At 39.2% G+C, this 23,559-nt stretch overlaps 1 protein-coding gene across 9 annotated transcripts in view; it reads right to left on the bottom strand.

Annotated features, from left to right (window-relative positions):
* arhgap12a (Rho GTPase activating protein 12a) overlaps positions 1 to 23,559 on the bottom strand; it is an 84,816-nt gene that overhangs the window by 42,130 nt on the left and 19,127 nt on the right. For 7 of the 9 annotated variants that reach the window (XM_047162682.2, XM_017495225.3, XM_047162685.2 and 4 more), the window contains exons 2-3: positions 21,882 to 22,908; positions 5,874 to 6,119 (exon numbers count right to left, since the gene is read on the bottom strand). In XM_047162682.2, coding sequence (XP_047018638.1) covers positions 5,874 to 6,119; positions 21,882 to 22,838 — 1,203 coding nt within the window. In that variant the 5' untranslated portion in view covers positions 22,839 to 22,908. The remainder of the gene's footprint in view (positions 1 to 5,873; positions 6,120 to 21,881; positions 22,909 to 23,559) is intronic. The other 2 variants (XM_047162687.2, XM_047162688.2) reach the window with 1 other exon arrangement.

Here is a 23,559-nt window from a genome sequence, read left to right as displayed (position 1 = left end):
CATTGTCACGTGACAGGGAGCTATCCAGCGCGCTGAAGAGAGGACGAAAAGAACACAGAACACATTTCTTTTGTAATCCGCCTAAAGTTGGTGATGGCAATTATGTTTTGAGCATGGATCCACCAACGGAAAAGTAGGCTTAAAGCATCATGAAACACTATACTACTTTTTCTGAGATTTTAACAGAGGTGTTCTTATTGCACATCATAAAAGACAATCTTAGCATCCATTAAGTTTAATTGTAGGAGAAAACTGGTTAATTTTGAGCTTTATTCCGCTATTTTCATCTTCCAGGTTTAAAATCTCATCCTGTGACAGGCAGTGATGTGGCAATGTACTATAATACTTGGATGACGTGTCGGTGTCTCATAATTATTCATAAGACTGCATGTTCTTATCCTATGAGTAGATGTTGTCTCTTAATTATTCATGAGAGCATGTGGTGCTTTCTTACACATGTAGTAGATGAGAGAGGTGTTCAAATCGGTCGCAAGTGTTTGTTTCAATGGTGTAAGAGTTCAAGTGTGTTTATTTGGGAGAGCTATGAGAATTGGAGAAAGGTGGACTTCAGACTTGCTCATGAAAGCAGTTTGCATCTACACAATGATGCGGTAACAAGTCCTGAGGACTTTTCCATCCCTTCAAATGAGGCATGTCTAATTTTTAACTGACAGATTTACTTGCCTTTTGCGCTAATTAAACTGCTTCAAACACCGCAGACGGTCACGTGCAAAACTATACAGCGAGAGTCCGCGTTGAAAGGAAGAGCCTTTTCCCTTTTATTCGTGAAAAGCTTGAGCCAATTAGCTAGCTACCATTCCGACATTCTCGCATCCGCGCTGCCTCCGGCTCGAGGAAAACAACATAAAACATTATAAAACTGTACATACAATATATAATATAATATTAAAGCCCCGCTGGCCATCGTATGTAAAATTATGCAACGAGAGTCCGTCTTGAAGGGAAGAGCCTTCGCCTTTTTATTCGTGAAAAGCTCGAGCCTATTAGCTCGAGTACCATTCCAACACTCCTCCCATCTGCGCTGCCTCAGGTTTTGTTTGATGTTTTCCTCCATAGTCACGCCAGGGGTTAATGGTTCAAAGAGATAGGGCAGAGGACCTGCACTTCTATCTATTGTGTCTCCATTTAGCCCTGCGGATTCAGGAGGAGAGAAGTCCTCTGCCACATCTGCAAACTTTGTCACTATCCAAGTTTATTGTGTTTACAGTCTTAAGGTTCACCCCCTCTTCCTCCCCGGCCTTTCCCTGCCACGCCCACTCCCCCTCCCTTCTTCCCACAGCTATCCACGCCCATTTAAGCTGCATTTTTCAAAAACATTCAGAGGTAGACTTGAGCTGAAAGAGGGAGGTTTCATGACCCTTTAAAGCCTGTTTCACACCTAACTTTAAAGAGTTAGGAGAACCAGTGCTGCCAAGAAAAAAAGTTAATTTCGAGCCCTGTATAAGTCAGTCATCTAACAGCAGCATCATGGTAAACAAACATGCACCGGTGACATGCATATAATTTAATATGAAGCGTCTGTAACAGTCTCGTTCATAACGCATTATTATGGCTGTTCAGAGCAAAGAAGGGAGATGAGTTGTTGATCATAATTAACATGGACATAATTTGGCTTTGTACAGAAAGTTTTGTACAGAAAGAAGGTTTTGTACAGAAAGATGGCAAGTTAGCGCCTTGCATGGCAGCTCTGCTACCACTGGTGTGTGAGTGTGTGTGTGAATGGGTGAATGAGACACAGTGTAAAGCGCTTTGGATAAAAGTGCTATATAAGTGCAGACCATAGTAATTATTAGTATATGATATAAACTTAACCTTGAAAACGTTATGGACGTGACACAGCAATGAAGCGTTGTGACTTCCTAAATATAGCCATTACAAATTCAAAAGGCACTCACACACACAGCACTGTTGAGTATATTTATTTCTCAGACATTTGTCCATCTTTCTGCAAAATGCTTATTGTTAATATAAAGTTTAAAAAAAGAGGTTTTTGAACCCTCTTTTGAAAACATGAAATATGGCTGGTTGAAAATGTCATTTTAGTATTCGTGCACACCTCATATGTGGTGGATAAACATGGCAATTTCCTTAAAATTTCTACTATAGCACATTAATGCAGTAAAATACCTACCTAAATGGACAATTTAAAAAGGGTTTTGTTCTTTTGTTAAGAACTATATTTTTTAAATGTAAGGCTGACATTTGCATGTAATTGCAATTGCACGTAAATAAGTTATCACTCAAAAATACACAAAAAGTGCAGTATTTGTTTTCTCTCAAATAAAACGGGAGACAAGTCAATAGACATTAATCTGGAATGATTTACAAGTGTTTTGAACTCTTCCTTATTAACTAGTAAATTAAGAATATTTCATTAATATTCACTAAGGTGAGTTCATTAACATGAAGTAAATATACACCCACCCTCCACGTTAATAGGAACACCTGTACACCTGCACATTTATACAGCTGTCCAATCAGCCAATAATATGGCAGCAGAAAAATGCATAAAATTATACAGACAGAGGTCAAGTGCTTCAGTTAATTTTCACAGCAAACATTGGAATGGGGGAAAAAACATGATCTCTGTGACTGTAAATTGTATGAATTGTGACTGTAAGCATTGCATGGTTGATGGTATCAGATGAGCTGGTATGAGTATTTCAGAAATTGCTGATCTGCTGGGATTTTCCCAAACACAACAGTCTCTTGAGTTTACACAGAATGGTGCAAAAAACAAAAAACACTGAGTGAGTAACAGTTCTGTGAGTGGAAGCACCTTTTTGATAAGAGCAGTCAGAGCAAAACAGCCTGATTGGTTTGAGCTACCAGGAAGGATACAGTAACTCTTATAATCACTCTTTACAAACATGGTGAGCAGAAAATCATTTCAGCATGCACAAAACATTGAACCTTGAGGTAGATAGTCTACAAAAGCAGAAGACCAGATTGGGTTTCACTCCTGTCAGCCAAGAACAAGAAACTGATGCTATCATGGGCACATGCTCACCCAAATTAAACAGTTGAAGATTAGAAAAAAATATCGCCTGGTCTTTTTCCAATTTACAACTGTCCAGTTTGGGTGAGTCTGTGCCACGTCATGATAGCCTCAGATTTTTGTTCTTAGTTGTCCCAGGTTGTCCCATTGGAAAAACCTGAAGACATGGTATCCGATTTCTTTAGCTCGTCTTTTTCTTACTTCCAAGTTTTAGTCTGTTTATATATATTAGTTTTTTTTTTATACATCATGCACTCTATACTAGGAATGGAGAACCACGTGGAGAGAGCAGGTCGCTTCATGTACACACACGATCAGCTAGCTGCTAGTGCTACAAAGATCTGCGCTGCACTCCGGAATGTGGTTCAACATTCCTAAAGAACTGCTGAGACCATACAGAGGCTGCAGAGCTGAATCCAAATCAAAGGCGAAGAGGAGACAGTACAAGCCCTTCATTCCCTCCATCATCACGTTCGGTCTCTTGGAAATAAAATGGATGAGCTCAATGCACTGATCGGGATGCAGAGGGAGTATCAGGAGTGCAGTGTGATTTTTTTTTCACAACAGAACACTGGATCTCCTGTATGCAAGTGTGAAGGGGGCATATACTTCCTCTTCTCTGCCTCCACTGGGAAGGTCTGACCACAACCTGGTCATCTATTGTCGCAAGGCAGTTTATGAAAAAGAATAGCATAAGATGAGAGTCACAAGAGGCAGAGGAGATTCTGAAGATCTGCTTTGAGACTACAGACTGGTAAGTGATATGTGAACCAGCTGGGAAAGACATTAACAACATGACGGACTGCATAACAGATTATCAGTTTCTGCACAAACACTATAGTTCCTGTCAGGAGGGTGCAGTGTTTTCCTAATAACAACCCTGGATTACCCAGGACCTGAAGGAACTACTGAACAAAAAAAAGCAGACTTTCAGGAAGATGGACAAGGAACAGATTAGGAGGGTGCAGAAGGAGTTAATGGTGAGACTGAGGGAAAACAAAGAAGCCTACAGAAGGAAGCTGGCAGATAGGCTTCAGCAGAACACAAAGGAGGTGTGTGCTGGCATGAAGCAGATCACTGGCTTCAAGGCAAAATTACAACCGGCGGGGAGCAATCTAGAAAGTGCCAATAAGATGAGTTTGTTCTTCAATAAGTTCAGCACGACACCCTCCCACATCTCCTTCACTCCCTCACTCCGACTCTTCTTCCCCAACTCCTCCCCAAGATCAAGCATCTTTTCCCAGCCTGTCATCCACACCAATTCTTCCCTGCTCATCTCAGAACCGTTCACCCCCCCAATCACAGCCTTCTTCAGAGGACTCACACCTCTACCTTCCCAATTACCCAAATTAGCCATCCTCAAAGGAATCACTACTCTGGATCCCCTGCAGTTTGCCATATATATATATACACTGCAAAGGGCACTGTGCTCTCCCCTTTCTCTTTACCATGTACACCGTAGCTTTTCAGTACAGGTCAGATCTCTGCCATCTTCAGAAATTTTCTGATGACTTGCTGGTGATCATCGTGTGCAAGGGATGGACAGGAAGAGGAGTAAAGGGACCTGGTCAACAACTTTGTGGAGTAGTGTAGCATGAACCATCTGCTCCTCAGTGTGGCCAAGACCAAGGAGATGGTGGTGGACTGCAGGAGGAAGCAGACCACAACCAGCCCCATTACCATCATGGGTCAGGACGTTGAGCTGGTTGACACCTACAGATACCTTGGTGTCCATCTCAACAACAAGCTGGACTGGAAGGTCATCTCAGAAGGTGTGTACAAGAAAAGGATGAGCAGACTACTTTCTGAGGAAGCTAAGGTACTTTAATATTTGCAGCAAGATGTTAGAGATCATCTACCAGTCTGTGGTTGCCAGAGAAGTTTTCTTTGCAGTAGTATGCTGTGGAGGCAGCATTAGAACTGGAGATGCTGGCCAAGTCTTGGGCTGCTCTCTGGACAGTTTCAAGGTGGTGGTGGAAAAGAGGACACAACAACTATCAGTCATTTTGGACAATGAACAGCAAGTTCTCCATGACATATTAGTAGACATTCAGCTCCACTGTAGAAAGGAGGTATATATATATATATATATATATATATATATATATATATATATATATACACACACACACACACACACACACACACACGAACAATTTAAAAATATATATATATCAATGGGAATATTAGATATGTCAATTATGCCAATATTAGTCGAGGGCACTGTGTGTGAGTGTGCATGTTTATATATATATATATATATATATATATATATATATATATATATATATATATATATATGTGTGTGTGTGTGTGTGTGTGTGTATATATATATATATATGTATGTATGTATAATATACACACAGCTCCTCAGACCAGCCTCTAGGGGTATGAATCATACTGGCTACCTGATACACAGAAACATTTCTCTTCCAGCAACAGTCTTCACCCAGTCAGAGAAGAAAATTAAAAAGGATGCAAGTGCAGATGAGACAAATGATCTTTAAAAATAAATAGTTTGTTTTATCACCTACAACATGTGTGCTACAGTATCTAACCGTGCTAGTGGTCATTGACTAGAGTGCTATGCATGCATAGTGTAAAATTAAAGACACAGAGAAAGACAAGTTGGTCACAAAATTATTTTTAGGCAAGTCTCTACCCCATCATGCATTTCACTAGTGTGTGGGCAGTTGTGACAGGTGTGGGATGCTCAGAATTGGTCAGAAGAGATGATGGGGGGGGGAAAGGTGATGATGCTGTTCCCTGTGTTTGGTATGTGTAAGTGTTAACTGATCAATACTAATCATACATAGGCATGAGGGGGAAAAAGCGCGGTTGGTGTTAACAATACCTCAGTCTCTGTGGTTTCAGTGACATATTTCTCCTCCCTCTTCACAAAGCTGTCTCGTAATTGTGGGGGCTTCCATGTACGCTCCTGCATGGTGCGGTTGTAGCAGAAGTGCCTACCATTTGCATCTTTGTAAGTCTCCGAGTCTGTGTGTGTAGTAAGTGGGGAGGATGAAGGCAGTGGAGGCAAAGACGACTGATTGATCTTTAAATCTTGCAGGTTAGTGTAGACAGGTGAGTCAGGCCTTCCCTTCCAAGGAGACACAGATGATGCATTTAATCATAAAATTCAAAAACAAACATGTAATAAACATATATTTTTAAAAAACCTGGAAATGTATGGAGCTTGGAAACTGACCAATGGATTTAAATATGAATTTTTTATATATTAATTAAATACATGTCATACTAAATAGTTTGTTTTAATTTTAATTGTGTGGTGTATTTAGTAAATGTACACTTTTACCTTTTTTGTTTTGAAATTGCTAGGGATAAGATTTCAGGCTGTAAAAAAATCGGAACCCTAAGATTTCAGATTTGGAAAAAATAAAAATACAAATCCCTAAAATTCTCATTTCAAAAATATGAAAATTATGTCAAATTAGGTTACTGTGATTTCTACCACACATGTGCCATGACTGCAGAGTGAAGAGAAGTGAAAAGACGAGCTGTGGAGTGGAGTTTAAAAAACAGAAGATTAATTGGAACGAGGTAAGTGTGTTAAGGCTGGCACCCTCATCACTTCCGGTAAAAGTCAAAAGAACACACCCCACTGAGCGACTTGTGTTCTGCAAATGTAAGGACTTTTCTGATTAAGAGCTCAGGTGTTTTCAGGTTGGAGAATGAACACCCCTCACTGAGAGAATTATTATATTCTGCAATGTAAGGGGTTTCCTGTTCATTCATGTTTGACATAATCTTAGAGGTCTCTGGGTGTGACTGATATAGAAGGTCGCTTTGTTAATCTTATTGATCAAAAGACAGTATCATTTGGTGGATTACGTTTAAGAGGTTTCTGTGTGTCTGGAATGTAAGGTGTCTGTCAAAATAACGTCAAACTCCAAGAGGTCGAAAAAAAACATTCTTCCCCAAATTCTTATTGATTAAAGTACACAAGGTTTTCTCTGTTTGGATATTTAAGGAGGGTTGGCAAGGAACTCGGGGGATTTGCAGACAGATCTCCTGCACAACTGCTCTGTGTAGTTTTCTCTACCAGGTATGCAAGTTTGATTCTCTTATGTTGTATTATTAGGATTCCTCCATCAGGTGGAAACCTATTGTTATTCTTAGTATTCTGCCTCTTCTTCTTATTATTCTCCTTATCTCCCTAAAGTGTCCAATAACTCAAGATCTGAATGGCCAGGCCCCAAATCTACATGATTTTTCCCTCTGCTCCATGAATCCAAGATGTCTGAAAATTGTACATGACTTATTTCTCACGGGGAACAAAAAAGCCATTGGGACCCATAAAGTCCGCCATGATCGAATTTCCAGTACATTAAAAATTTGTCCAAAACTACAAAAAATCTTCACATGAACCATAGGTTTGATTGACTTGAACTGTCGTTGACAAAAAAGACGCCGCTGTGTCGGTGATGCAGTCCACCCCGATATCAAGAGTTTAACATAGTCTCCTGCTTCCTCCTCTGAAATAAAGTCCTTCTGAACACCGTTATATGTAATGCGAAGCCGAGCTGGGTAAAGTATTCCATAGCGAGCGCCCTCAATATCACGAAGTTGATGCCGAACCACGTTAAATGCAGCGCGGGCCCGGGCTATCTTTGCTTTGTAGTCAGGGAAAACGGAGATGGTAAAATCCCACACTTTAATCCGCTGGATCTCTCTCGCACGGCGTAAAATGTCAACACAGTCACTGTGATAGTGGAATCTGTACACAATAGCTCGTGGTCGTTCACCAGGCTTGGGCTTCGGCTGAAGGGTCTGGTGGGACCGGTCCAAAACCGGCTCCTTCTCCAGACCAAACGCCTCTTTTAACAAGGCTGCTACAGCAGCAGCTGTACAGGTGTCAGCGCCTTCTGGAACTCCGACTATCCTAACGTTATTACACCGTGACCTAGGCCTGGACAATAATTCAATATCAATATATATCGCGATATAAATTTTTTCAATAACGGTGATATGATTTTTAAACACATTTCCGATATTTCGATATACATTAAAACATTTGTCACTGACTGACGTTCAGGGCGCAGGAGTCAGTTTGTTGTATTCAAGCCGAGGAGAATGAGCAGAACACAATTAGCTACGTGCGTGATGACGTAAACCACAGGCACGCAGCCAGTGCTCGGCAGTGTTAAGCTAAGCTAAAACACGGCAAGTTTTAGCTATAAAATGAGTACCCCAATACAAATGCGACTGAGCGAGCTTCCACAAGTGAAGAGAAAGCAGATGAAATAGTCGATAAGAGAGGAAAGACTAATTCAGTGGTATGAAAGTGGTTTGGCTATCTAAGCTCTGATAAACTTCAGGTTTCAGTGCGCTGCAAAATGTGTCGGAGAGTGGTGCCGACTAGCAGCGGGAACACATCAAATCTGTTCCACCATCTGAAGCAGTTCCACCCGATAGAATATTCTGAGAGTCAGAAGATGAGGCATCATAAAGGTTTAAGCCAACCTGTCTCTGAAATATCACCGCAACCCACATCCCCATCACCAGCTGTGTCAAAAGAGAAACCGATGCAGCAAACGCGGATCGCTGCATTCATGCCTCATGACAAACAGTCTAAACGTTATAAAGACATTACTAAGGCTGTCACAAACTTTTTGGCTAAGGACATGATGCCGTTTAGTACGGTAGAAAATGTGGGCTTCAGGAAAATGATGTCCGTCATCGACCCCAGATACAAGCTCCCTGGCCGGAAATATTTTTCCCGCACAGCTATACCTACACTTTACGGTGAAGTTAGGGAAAGGGTGCAGGAGCAACTGAAGTCAGGGTCATATTTTGCGATCACAGCTGACCTGTGGTCAAGCCGAACCTCGGAACCATACTTGAGCCTGACGGTCCACTTTATTGACCAAGATTGGAAGCTTGTCAGCTTATGCCTCCAGACGGTTTACTTTCCCGAGGATCACATGGGCAAAGCAATTGCAGCCGGACTTACAGACGCGCTCACCTCCTGGGGACTCAGCGAGGAGCGCCAGGTCTGCATCACCACAGATAGCGGGACCAATATCATCAAAGCCGCTGAGTTGAACAGATGGACAAGGCTACAATGCTTCGGGCACCGACTGAACTCCGCTATTGGTAAGTTATACACAGTTAATATACATTTGAGTATTATGTTATGTTATTTTGCTTATGGCATTACTACGATCATTGCAGTAACAAATAGGCGATATGCTTAACACAAAATAGGCCTAACCTAAATGTAGCTTATTAGTGCTTGAATGTCCTAATAGCTATTTTTATATTCTTTATATTTGTTTATAGTATGTTTGTGTTCACACAATTTTATGCTTGCTATGTGGTTTTTGCATGCCATGTCATAAGACGTTCATTGAGCATGTGTTATAATGTGCATTTGATTTGATAATTAAAACACTTGAGTTGAGGTGCTCTGTGTTGTGTAGGCTATGATTTCATGTGATTTCATTCCCCCAGTTTAAGTGACTGAATAGGCTATTCATTTATTCTTTAATTAAGACATACATATTTGTATGGATTTATACATACAGCAGTTATATTAATAAGATTCAAAGGTGTTTTACTGGCATGGAAACAGATGTTTACTTCGCCAAATCAGGTGTGAAATAAAAACAACAAAATGTACATAAGCAGAAGAATTGTGATTTTGCTGTAAGAATAATATAAATAAATCAAATTTTGTAGTTAAAATACAAATGAGAACTATATATTGCAATATTTTTTTTCTCTCTCTGTGTACAGAGAAAGTTCACCAAGACAAGCGAGTGGACAGAGCAGTTGGGGTCTGTAAAAAGGTGGTGGCTGCCTTCTCCTACTCCTGGAAGAAGAAACGGGACCTTGCAGCTGCTCAGGAGGAGTATCACTTGCCACAGCACAAGCTCATCAGTGAAACCCCAACAAGATGGGGCTCCCGTCAACAAATGGTGAGGCGGGTTCTGGAGCAGAAAAGGGCCATCACAGAGGTCCTCTCAAAAGACAAGAAGACCAGGTCGCTAGTTCCTACTTGGCAAGATGTGGACGTTTTAGAGTCTATAGATGCCGCTCTAAGCCCGCTCCTTGAATTCACCGATGCCTTGTCCGGTGAGTCCTATGTCAGTGTGTCATTCCTAAAACCAGTGATGCATCTCTTCAACACCTCCATCTTGAAGGAAGCAGAGGATGACACAGACCTCACCAGGACCATAAAGACAACAGTGATGGGATACCTGAATGAAAAGTATGATGACCCAGCCACGGATGATCTACTTGACATGGCATGCCTCGTTGACCCAAAATTCAAGCTTCAGTACACTCAGGAGGAGAAGAGAGAATACATCAAAAGAGAAAGCTGTGTTGGAGATGCTGAAGGGAGAGAGAGCTGTTGTGGTAAGGGAAGAGGAGTCCAGAGAAGAAGCCATGGGAGATGCTTCTGCAGCAGTGACACCAGCCAAGAAAACAAAGCGGTCTCTGGCTAGCTTTTTTTCAAACAGGTCCACCAGTACCAACACAGAAGGCTTGAGTGTACAGCAGGCAGTTGAGAGGGAGCTCAGCAACTACCTTCTGTCTCCAGATGCTGACAATGACTCAAATCCTCTGGATTGGTGGAAAGTCCCTCATAAGAACTTCCCCAGAGTAAGCCAACTGGCAAAACATTACTTGTGTATTCACGCCACAAGCTCCCCCTCTGAGAGGGTTTTTAGTACAGGTGGCAATATTGCCACATGTAAAAGGGCATCTTTGAAGCCAGATAATGTAGACCAGCTTGTATTTCTTGCCAGAAACCTCTAGAGCCTGTCATAGGGTGTCATCAAGCCCCAACAATGTGCCTGCCCCAGCAACATGTGTAGTTGTTATTGCTCACACTTTCTGTTTTCTTCAGCAACTCTGAGCATTTCTCATATTTTTTTTTATCCTGACTTTAATTTCAGTCTATAAGAATAAAATAATCAGCCTATGTTGTAGTTTAAAGTGAAAGATATTAATATTACAAAGGTGAGAGTTTTATGTTTATTTGACGGTGATTTCACATTTCTTGTTTGTATGAAGGTTAAATTCAAATAAAAGGTGAACGTTCATTTATTTATGCCATTTTTATTTCTAAATTATTATATAGTTTTATAGGAGGAGAAGTTTACAGAAGTTTGAAGGTACAGACATCTGTTGTGGGCGCCCTTGGCAGTTTTTCTGAGGATTTATATTGTTCATATCGATATCGGAATTATATCGTATCGACTGAAATTAAGAAATATATCGTGATATACATTTTGGCCATATCGTCCAGCCCTACCGTGACCTCGACTCCAAATCCTCACATTTATTCTCTAATTGAGTCATGGTCACAGTGAGAGACTCGATAGTAGTCAGCATCCTTATTCTAATGATAGCTTGCAGACAATCATTAGCATTCAACAGCCTAAATTAGCCGTTTTGGCATAAGAAACACCTCGATATAGACCATCCCTGAGTGCCTAGTGCCCTTTCATAGTTCATTTAAAATGCTTTGAATACGATTTAGCCACAGTTCTTATAGTACAAAATTCCATACAAACTGTGATTTAACTGAGGGGTGTAAAGCTCAGACCTGGAGGGACACACAACCCTAGAGATTTTTGTTTACCCTGTTCACACACCCAGTTCAATCTATACAGGCCTTGTAATTGATATGTGAAGCCATTGCATTTAATTACTGAAATACTCAAGCCTAGGACTTTTGATATTGTTTGTTTTGTTGATTTGCTTTAAGGTCAGTTTATACCTGAAACCCCACAAAGTCTGAGATGTTTTTGGATCCTGGAGATGTACTGACATTTGTTCTTATTTCGGTTACTTACAGCATATTAGTGGCAAAACTGCCATTGCACTGTATTCAGCACTAATTCTGCTACAATATGTGAGCAGCATGTATGTACATGTTTGTATTTTTTAGAAAATCAAGTTTAAACTTGGTTAGAAAAAAAATAAGGAAACTGAAATAGGGCCATAAAACACATACTAAATATATTTTTCCAAGACTTCTGAGTACTGGATTATGTAAACTAGAGTTCATTCACATAAAACAATCCATTGATTTAACTTTTGTGTGACACTTTTTGTTTTAGAAAGGCTGTATGCGAGGGAATGTCAATGGTCATGTATAGTGATGTCTTTCACAAATGGGGATATAATGAAACACCCCCTAATGGGTTAATCAATTTGGAATGCCACTGTGGAAACAGAAAGAATCTGAGGAGGCTAAAAGAAAGAAAGAAGTTTTTGTTTGTAGTTTATTTACAACATAGTGCACAATATCATCAAAATATTAAAAAATGAGGTTCAAAGCCATATTTCTGAGCACACAGATTTGAACACACAAGCCTTTGTGCCAACCAGGAACTGTTTCCAGGATTAATAGTCATGTGGATAAAATGAAATTGTTGGAAAATTGTTAGCTTTTGAAACTGTTAGCTTAACAGTGCGTATTAATGAAGTTGATATACTTGAACAAACCCATAAGGAAAATTAGCTTTTTAAATCATTTATTCAGAAATATTAACATATGTGATATTCTTCTGTGGAAAATGTAAGTATACCCTTGGCCTCAGAAGCTAGTATTGCCCCTTTTAGCAGAAATAACTTCTTGTAGGCGTTTTGCATAATTGTCCACCAGGCTTGCTGGAATTTTTGACCACTCCTACATGCAATATTCTTTCAGTTGCAAGAGTTTTCTTGCATGCACTGCCCATTTCAAATCCCCCCCACAAAATGTCAATGGGATTCAAACCCAGGCTTTAACTAAGCCATTCCATAACCCCCCATTTCTTCTTTTTGAGCCATTCCTTGGTGGATTTGCTAGTGTGCTTAGGATCATTATCTTGTTTCACTTTCAGTTCAACTTCAAGTTTTGGATAGATGGCTTCACATTATCCTCAAGGACTCATTGATCTGATGCTAGCAAGCTATCCAGTCCCTGAGGCAGGGAAGAAACCCCAAACCATAACATTTCAACCACTGTGCTTCACAGTTAGTATGAGGTGCTTCTGCTGAAAAGCTGTCTTTGTTCTGCACCAAACATGTCTGCTGTTACTGTGGCCAAACAATTTTTGTAGAATCTTTGATTCGTCTGTCCAGAGCACATTATTCCAAAAGGCCTGGTCTTTGCATATATGCTCATTGGCAAACTGTAGCCTTGCTCTAATGTTCTTTTGAGAAAGTGAAGGCATTTTCCTGACATGCCTCCCATACAGGTCAAATTTGTGCAATCTCTTTCTGATTGGAGTACTTTAACACCAGCAATTGCAAGACTTACTAAACGATCCTGTGCTGAAATTTTGGGCTTCTTGGAGACTTCTTTTGCATCAGACTGTCTGCTCTTGGGCTGAATTTGCTGTGACGGTGTCTGAAATCTGCACCACTTGATGATTTTCCTTACAATGGAATGATGTATTTGAAATAATCTGGAGAGCTTTTTAAATCCCTTGCTAGACTCATAGGCATCCACAACCTTTTTTTCTGAAGGCCTTACAGAATTCTTTTATATCTTGGCATGATGACCATACACCTCAATAAGAACTGAAAATAGACAATATATATGAGAGGGGTTTAAATAAGACAGAATCCAGCTGCACTTCCTAAGCAGGTTCTAATCACTAGCACCCAATCTTGAACACTGATTCTAATTTTATGGGTTTATAGGTGTGATAAACGTAGGGGAGTACTTACTTTTTCCAAAAAAAGTACTTACTTTTTTAAATTAATTAATTAAAAAAAAAAAATTAAAAGCTGCAACTAGCGATAAATGGTCCCTCGCCGACGGGTGGCTGTTGGGGCTGCTCTGCCAAGGGAAAGCCATTCCATTTTTCAGAATTTATATAGTTGTTTTTGACGTTTTCCTGTTGCCAGTAAGTGGTGCTATGCCAATAGCTGAATATTGGCATGGAGATAGCCTCAGGATAGGTTTTGTGCAAAACATGTGAAGTCTGGTGCAGATTGAACATTGTATCTCTGATTTAGAATAAGTCACTTCCTGTCGTCAGCAGGTGGCGCTATGAATATAACTGAAAACCTAGGACTACTTCGCAAAACAAGGTTTGTGAAATTTCATATTTAACGAACGATTTCATTAAATATATGAGATACAATTCTATTATAACAATTTCCTTTTTCATCAAACTTTGTGAGACTGCCACACCCACGCCGTTCAGCGAAAACTCAAAAGCTTTGCAATTTGGCATCGTCAAGGCCTTTAGATGAGATTGTTTAGTTAGCACTTAGCTAAGTGTTGCTAGCATGTTTAGAATTTGCTGGAATATTTTTATATGTTGCTAGAAACAGATCAGTATAAAACATGTCACTTCCTGTTGCCAGTAGGTGGTGCTATGACTATAACTGAATATTGGTATGTAGATATCTTCAGGCCCAGACTTTTATCAAACATGTGAAGTTTGGAGCAGATTGGACCTTGTATGTTTGCGTTTTAACAGTTTCCTTTTTAATGATGAAACAAATTTAGTGAGACCAACACGCCCACGCCGTGCAGCCAAAACTCAAAAGCTTCACAATTTTGCATGATCAGACCTTTAGATGAGACTGACCGAATATGATGTTGATCCGAATGACATGTTTTACGTTATGATACACTCCTAACCTAAGTGTTAAAAAGAGCTAAGAAAATGGAATGGCATTCCCCTGGCAGAGCAGCCCCAATGTGCACCAGGGTGCAGGGACCCGTTCATCATTGCTTGCAGCTTTAATCTTTGTATATGAAATTCCAAGTTGCTGCAGTGATTTCTTTAGCACAGATTGAATCAGCTGGAAAATGCTGTCTTAAAGCAGAGAGAGTGAGTGCTTCTATGTTGGAGAGAATTCAACATAATGTCAAATGTTGTTTAAATGTTTATAAAAGACACATTACCTATGTCAAGGAGACACACATGCAAAGACCTGGAGGTAGCACTGGCACACACTAGGGTGAATCCCATTGAAATGTTTTGCAGGGATTTGAAATGGGCAGTACATGCAAGAAAACCCTCAAACATTTTGCATCTGAAAGAATATTGTATGGAAGAGTGGTCAAAAATTCCAGCAAGCCAATGTCAACTGTGCAAAAGCCTACAAGAAGTTCTTTCTGCTAAAAGGGGCAATAATAACTTATGAGGTGTATTTTTATTTTTTTCCACAGACGAATATCACATCTATTGATATTTCTGTTGAATAAATGATTGAAAAAGCATTTTCCTTATGGTTTTGTTCAAGTATATCAACTTTATTAATTGGCACTGTTTCACAGTTTCATAATATGTATATATAATATATGTGTATATATATATATATATATATATATATATATATATATATATATATATATATATATAAAATTGCGCCACATGCACAAGTGTAAGTGCTGAAAGCTCACATTCCCCACCAGGCTGTTTCAACATGCCACTGGGCATGCTCACATTCTTTCTCTCATTCCAACACCCACACATACGCACGCTGACAAACCTAAAACAATTTCTTCTGTTCACTTTGGTTGGGGACAGGAATAAAGTTCATACCTTTTAAAAATTGCTAATAATTAATCAGTTGTTTAAAAAAAAAAAAAGCCAATAACTAATGACTAGGGAATTGCTTTAAATGGATGATGACACCTTCTCGAAAGTAACCCTCAAGCTATAGCACCCTTCACTCTGAGAATGAATTCACAAGGCCTTTTGTTTCTGCCTTGCACTGAAAATGGAGGCGTTTACATGCATCTTTACACACACACACACACACACACACACACACACACACACACAGGAAGTGGTAATTTTGTGACACAATCAAATGGGCTTTATTTTGCCTCCTTTTAAATATGCATTTTTGGTATGCCCCTTTTTCAGCTACAGTCAACAAACTCTGTATATTTGTTACAACCATACATTGGGGGGTGGGGGAGATAAGTATTGAACGCGTCAACATTTTTTCGCGTAAATATTTTTCCAATAAGGTTATTCACGTGAAATTTTCATCAGACATCAGTATTAACTAAAGAAATCCAGAAATATAAAGAATTCACAACATGAAAGTCCATAATTAAAGTTACATGTAATAAAGCGGAATGACACAGGAAAAAAAATAATGAACACGCTAAGAAAAAGCAGTTCGGCAAGGTAAGATAACCAGCTGAAATCTGTTAGTAGTTAGAAAGTACTTATACCTGTGCAAATTAATATCAGCTGGGTTTGTAAATTGATGGTCTATAGATTTTCATTACCAAGGTTCCAGTAAGCACCATTGGGGCCATTATCTGCAAGTGGAAGCAACATCACTCCGTCATCAACCGGCCATGCACAGGAGCTCTTTGCAAGATTTCTGACCAGGGAGTCAGAAGAATAGTCAGAAGAGTAACCCAAGAACCAGTTGGAAAGAGCTCCAGAAACACTTGGAGGCAGCAGGTACCATTGTCACAGAGAAAACAATAGGCAATGCACTCCATTGCTCACGCTCACCCCATAAGACTCCATTACTAAAGAAGAGGCATGTCGAAGCTTGTTTAAAGTTTGCTACAACTCATTTAAACATGTCTGTGAAATACTGGGAGAGTGTAGTCTGGACAAACGAGAGGAAAATTGAACTTTCTGGCTGTCATACTACACACCATGTTTGGAGAAGAAATGGCACTGCTCATCACCCTAAAACACTATACCAACAGTGATGTTTGAAGGTGGAAGCATCATGGTGTGGGGCTGTTTTTCATCGCATGGATGAAAAACATCTGGCAGACTTATATATAATTGAAGGAGCGATGAATGGAGCCCTTTACTGGGAGATTATTGAGAAGAATCTGCTGCCATCCACCATAATGATGAGATGTGGGTGGACCTTCCAGCAGGACAACGATCCAAAGCATACAGCAAAGGAAACTCTCAACTGGTTTCAGAATAAAAAAAAATCAAGGCGTTCAATGGCCCAGTCAATCACTTGACTTGAAACCAATTGAACAAGATTTAAACACAATAGGTTTAGAAGAATGGGCCAAAATCACACCTGAATACTGTGGCCAATTAATTTCTTCATACAAGAAGCTTCTTGACGCTGTCATTACATACAAAGGACTTCCTGTTGCCAGTAGGCAGTGCTATGACTATAGCTGAATATTGGCATGTAGATGTCTTCAGGGAGGAATACAGATTAAATATTGTATGCTTTAGTTATAAACAACTTCCTGTTTAATAGCAGTAATAGCATGCTTCAGCACTTAGCTAAGTGTTGCTACCATGTTTAGAATTTGCTGGCATATTTTTATAATTTTTCTAGGAATACATCAGAGTAAAACATGTCACTTCCTGTTGCCAGCAGGTGGCGCTATAATGATAAATGAACATTGGTATGTAGATGTCTTCAGGGCAGGATCCGTATCAAACGTGAAGTTTGGTGCACATTGAACATGGTATGTCTGAGTTAGTGTAAAACACGTCAGTTCATGTTGCCAGCAGGTGGTGCTAACGAACAATATGATTTGACAGCAGTGGTCCTAGGGGCCAAGTTGTTTATAATGAGGAGATCTAATGTATGATACAAAGAATGTGTGTATTTCTGAAACACTGAATGATATTCAATCATTTATACACCATTTATACAGCCATTTTCAATTTTTTTTTCTTTAATATATTATAGTATCAGCAAGTGGCCAAACTCCTCCATTTTTGACCAGTCCCCTCAAGAGTTATAGCCATTTAAATAAAAGTGGCCACAGCCACTTCAAACCTTTTGATGTGCTCTTGTGAGGGTAAATCAAAAGTTCATTGCACTTTTTTGATAACTATTGATCCAAGATGTCAAAAGTATTGTCCGGCAACAGTTTTATTTCACTTCAGCAAAAAACCTATTACTAGTTCACAAAAGAAGGTTTTTAATATTATCTGAAATATTTACCGAACGGTTTGACAGACACCAATGGTTCTTGAGGCAAATATGTTTAGAATGAGAAGACCCATCACTGCGTTACCTACAACCGTTAACAACGACAAAAATCGTGATAGTGCCAACTAGTGGCCAATTTCTTTAAAACTTTGCACAAGCCTCTTAGACCAAGAGTCAAATAGGTCCACCAAGTTTTGTTCTGATCGGCCATTGGTAACCTTGTCTAATAGCTATTGAAACTTGATTGGCCGATGGCAGCCAATGTTTTTCAATAGACATGAATATGCTCATAGTTCAAGGCTCCATGGTTACAGCCAATTTCACTTTTTTTCAGTATTATTGCACCACCATCTGGCAAAACTGCCAACTTTTTTGGCCAACCACAGATTGTCCTTACACAAAAGCACACCAAATTTGGTGAATTGACTCATTTCTTTCAAGACTTATAGCCATTTATTTAAAAGTGGCCATGCCTACTTCCTGTGTTTTCACATACCGTAGCTACGTCAAGTCAAAAGTTCAAACTGTTTTTGATCATTTTTGATAGGGAGACAATAGATTTGTTTGGCACTGGTTTGTTCAGAATAGGACAAAAAAGCTAGGACCAGTTTGGAAAAGTAGGTTTTAAAAAAAAATACACGTTTTGTTCATCTGGTCCCAAGGATTCCACAAATGTAAGTGTGACAAATGGTTTAAAAGTTACGGACATTTTTCTGAACATGCTCACTATACCATAGGGGCCAATCTGTCCGAAACTTTGAAACGCTGTAGTACTACCTTCCCTCAAAGTTTCATCTCTCTAGTCCTTACGGTTTGGTATGCACAATCAGTTTTAGGGCAGAATAATAATAATGAAATTTTTGTTTAAATAATAAAAATCCTTACAATTATAATAAGTTTTCAGCCCTAATAATAATAATAAGTTTTGAGCCACTAATAATAATAATAATAATAATAATAATAATAATAAGTGAAAAAACACCACCATCATTATATTCCATGCTATTCAAAAGAGCATGATCAACAATGTCTATTCAGTAAACATGTTAATGTAAGACTCTTCACCTTTTTGCAGTTGCAAATAAAATATAGTGGCAGCAGCTGCAACAGCGGTAATGATGAGTAACTACTGTACATTTGATAAGGAGCTTAGTTATAACTAATAACTTGTTAGGTTTATTTATAGTCCAGACTTTGACAGCATTCCTGACCTTTTTAAAAGATAAATAAGCAAAAAAACAAAAACAACTAAACACTAATGCTAGCGATTACAGTTGCAGCCGACTCGTAAACAGTTTCTGGTATTTTCTGCTGTAATGACGTAACATGCACACAGCACACAATAATTATGTATGAAATGTGCGCACAGATAGCTGCCTCATCGTGCGAGTACCGAATTGAGTTCTCTTCAGTGGCTTATTACGCTTGGGCGGTCAAATAAATAAGTGCACATCATTTCAAAATGCAGGCCTAGCCAAGTATTCATGCATACACTTTCAGTGAATGTAAACAGCTGGGGAAAAAATAGGAGGTGTATCAATACAGCATATTGGATCTGTGCATTAAGTCTTAAAGTGACAGCAGTCTAATAAACCTGCAACTGTCTGTGTCATTAATGTTAATCAAACAACAAAAGAAAGAGAAAATCACTCACTCACTCATTTGACTGAATAACTTCAGTAAATTTAATAAGAATCACTGTATAGGTCATATAGTGAAGTCTATTTCATTTTACATTTAATTGCTTTATTCAATTTCTATAGTATTTCATACTTGAATACTACTGGAAAACCTACCTAAGAAAATATATAATTATTGTGAAATAATATTGTAGTCATATTGCCCACCCCCAAACATTTGGTGATTCCATTCTTACATTTCACCTGAAATTCACTTCTTAATGTAATAAATATCATAAACCCAGCTGATAGGATTTTTTTTTCTTTTTTTCATATTAGGAATTTAAAAAAAAAAAAATTTTAAGTTACAAGAACAGAGCTGTGTACAGAATTGAGTTTGTTGTCCTTCATAGACAGATTAAAATCAGTAATAAAGCATGAAGCTTGTTGTTATGACATGCTGCTGAATGTAACTCTACTCTGTACTCTCTCTCAGCCTATATAACTGTGGGGGAGAGGCATCAAATAACTGAAATGTCAACTTGAACTGGAGGACAATATAGTGTGATACAATAAAACAGGTTCATTTGTATTTTCACATACTTATAATATAATAAAAGTTCTACACATACTTCTATATCCCTGTTTCTCTGAAACCATTTTTTGATAGGAAACTAGTTGAGGTCCTGATGACATGAAATATAAATATTAAATGGCAAGATGTAATATTGATTTTTTTTGTTCCATTTATGTTGCCATTGGTTTGTGAAGGTTAATATTTATTTAAACAGTTCAGTGTTGAGTTTACAACTGCGATTCTTTTTTGCAAAATCTTTTTCAATTTAATTACTTTCTGGACTCAGCCGGACTTGAATTAGACTCTTCCATTAAGGACTCGGACTTGAGTCCAACTCGGCCCGTTTTGGACTCTGACTCAATTGGTTAAGGACTTGGTCTCGACTCGAACTCGACAAAGGTGGACTCGGACCCAACATTACCACAGGTTAAATTAAATACATTTTAAGACTGTTTAAATGCCATGTCCAGCATGCTATTTAAATTAAATTGTAGTGCTCTACATGGATCATTTGCTTATGAGACTGCTGTTCTTTTGACTATTAGGCTTCAGCTGCATTCTTTATCCTTTTGCATTTGTGCTAACCAAGAATGAGCAGAATGAAACTGTCTGTGCTCAACAAAAGCAAACGAGTCAACTGTAGCAAATTAGCTAGCTATAGTGGTAAACAAAGAAATATTAAACAAAATAAACTGACTAGCTGGAAAACTTTAGCTAAAAAAAAAAAAAATTCTAGCTCAACAACTGGTGTTGTCTCTGATAACGTTTCTGGTTAAACACTGGCCCTGATAAACGCTAGTGTTTTGGCATGATGTACAATGTGTCTGTAGTAACTTAAGAAGTCCTTCCTTAATTAAGAAATCTCTTACTTCAACTTACTCTGGGTTCGCACGAAGACCTGAAACGTCACAACACAACAATACACAATTTCTATCAAGTTTCTCCACTACCAAAATACTTATATATACAATATATATATATACAATATATATACAATATATATATATATATATATATATATATATATATATATATATATATATATAAAAATGCAAGTGTACGTGCTTTAGATGAATGTATTGTTAAATGTTTCCATCATGTCCAACTGCCTGTAAAGAAATAGTACTTTTCTGTACTGTAGCCTTATGGTGGAAAACTCTACATTGTGGTGTACATCAGAACTGGGATGAACAGGATCCATGAGACACAACAAAAAAGTAGCAGGAGCAGGCCATTTTTACTCTCAAGCAGTCAAATCAGGCACTAAGAGATTAAGCTTGCAAGACAAAGAAACCCATGTTAATTAACAGGGGTCATATTGGCCTTAGTGATGTCTGATACCTTGACCCCATTTGGACTTTACTTATTCATTATTTCATTCATCTATAGTAAGTGATTAATTTGTAGCAGTGCTGCTGTGATTTAACTTGCTTATTTCTTTTATATTGTAAGAAACAGAATCAACTAAGGTCAGTAGAAAATATTGTAGATAGAAAAACAAAACCAACTGTGGAGCAGGATAATGCTATAAGATAAGTAATGCTATACATTTGGTCAACAGTGCCTGTGTGAGTAGGAGGGATTGGTCAGAATTCCTTCAGGGTGGGATTAAACAAAACAATACCATGCACACCACTGCTTCTACGTTTCACAATTTGTTGTGATGTCAGTGTATTAAATGTTTTTCTGGAGGTGTGATGTAAGGGAAACATAACACTGAGGGACACTTGCAATGAAGTTGAAAATCAGTTAGTCCTCATATGCTGTTTCTAAAAGCACCACCTACCTGGAGCTGCTCGGTCGAACTGCTGCTGAGCTCATCTCCAGATTCCAAATCGTTCCAATTTTTCTCCGTCGCTTCTCTAGGATATTCTTCAGGTGCAGAAGTCTTGTGTCGCCCTCCTTCCCCCTTTCTCTCCTTTTCTCCATCAACTGCTCTTTCTCCTTCTTTCCTCTTCGCCCTCTGTCCATCCCCCACTTTCTCTCCATCTCTATTGCACCTTTCTTCTCTTTTTCGTTCCCTTGATTTATCCTCTCCTATCTCTTTTTCCCTCTTACTCTCCCTCTCTGTATCTCTATCACAGCCTCCATCTTTTTTCCACTCTCTGTCCCCTGTCCACCCTTCTCTCCCCCCATTACCTCCCCTTTCTCTCTTCCTCTCCCCATCACCTGTTGCTTCTTCTCTCTTCTTCTCACCCTCCATATCAATCTCTCCATCCAAATCCAGTGGTGCTCTGAGCCTGAGAGGGGACTCAGCCCTGGTCCAAGGCAGAGAAGTGTGTTGCATGATCGGGAACGTTTGCTGCCCGTGCCTCCTGGGGCTTTTGGGACTGGCTTTGTCCTCTTTGGGTGCATGCAATGCTGCCTGATATCCAGTATATGGTGACTGAACAATACTTTGCTTGCTCAAACTCTCATCAAACTGTTTGAGCTCCATGGTAGTTAGACCTTTTTTCTCAGATCCTACTCTTGTCCCAACCCCACCTCCAGTGTGCGGGAGAGGTTTGGTGGGGGGCATGAGGGCTCGCCGCACTTCCCGGACATACTGGGCAGGTACATAAAAAGGCTTACTGCCCTCCTCCTTACGGACCTGCCACCAGTCTTCATTGGTCTTTTTTACCAGCAGGTAACATTCACCTTGCTTGATGGAAATCATACGGTCTTTGGATTTGTATTCATAGTCGTACTCCACCTCAATGTACAGCTGACCTGGGGCGACTGCGAGGTCGCTGCGATCAGCCATCCCTTCCTTAGAGGCCAGAGGTCAAAGTTTTGGAAGCATTCTCTCCAGTCCTGGAACAATAGAAACTCATCTGAAGAAGAGAGAGAGAGAGAGAGAGAGAGAGAGAGAGAGAGAGAGAGAGAGAACTGCTAATTCAAATATAAATTTGAAAAAATAAGTACATCTATTTTACATATTTTGACAATCAAACATTTGTTCCTGTTTGAAACATTGCATATGAATAAAGTTGGTACACTATCAAATGAAACATAAAATTTACATTTTGTAGTAGTTTTCACAATTTAAATTAGAACAGATAAATAAATAAATAATAAATAAATAAAAAACCAGATCAGTCACATGGAAAAAGTAAGTACACTCCTATTTCACACACCTTCAAATCTATAAAATTAGAACCAGGTAGGGCTGCACAATTAATCGAATATCGATCGCGATTACGATTTTGACTGCCCACGATCGACTTCAGTATTAACGTTTAAAGTTCGTCCTCCGCTCAGAGAAAACTCCACTGTTTCCTCCACTCAAATCAAGCACTTCCTAACTACAGCCAATCACATAGCGCGGCACAGGGATGACGTCATTTTGTAGCACCAAAAGCACGAAACGGAGTTAGGATTTTAGCCCTCTAGCGGCTAGCTTTGCTTCGAGCTCCAGCGCTAGTGCGAGGGGAAATCATGACACTAGCATGATGCTAAATGGCACTACAGAGGTTGTCGAGGAC

This window comes from Ictalurus punctatus, chromosome 20 (assembly GCF_001660625.3).
Source record: "Ictalurus punctatus breed USDA103 chromosome 20, Coco_2.0, whole genome shotgun sequence".
NCBI classification, from domain to species: domain Eukaryota; kingdom Metazoa; phylum Chordata; class Actinopteri; order Siluriformes; family Ictaluridae; genus Ictalurus; species Ictalurus punctatus.
This window is presented reverse-complemented; position numbering and strand designations above follow the sequence as displayed.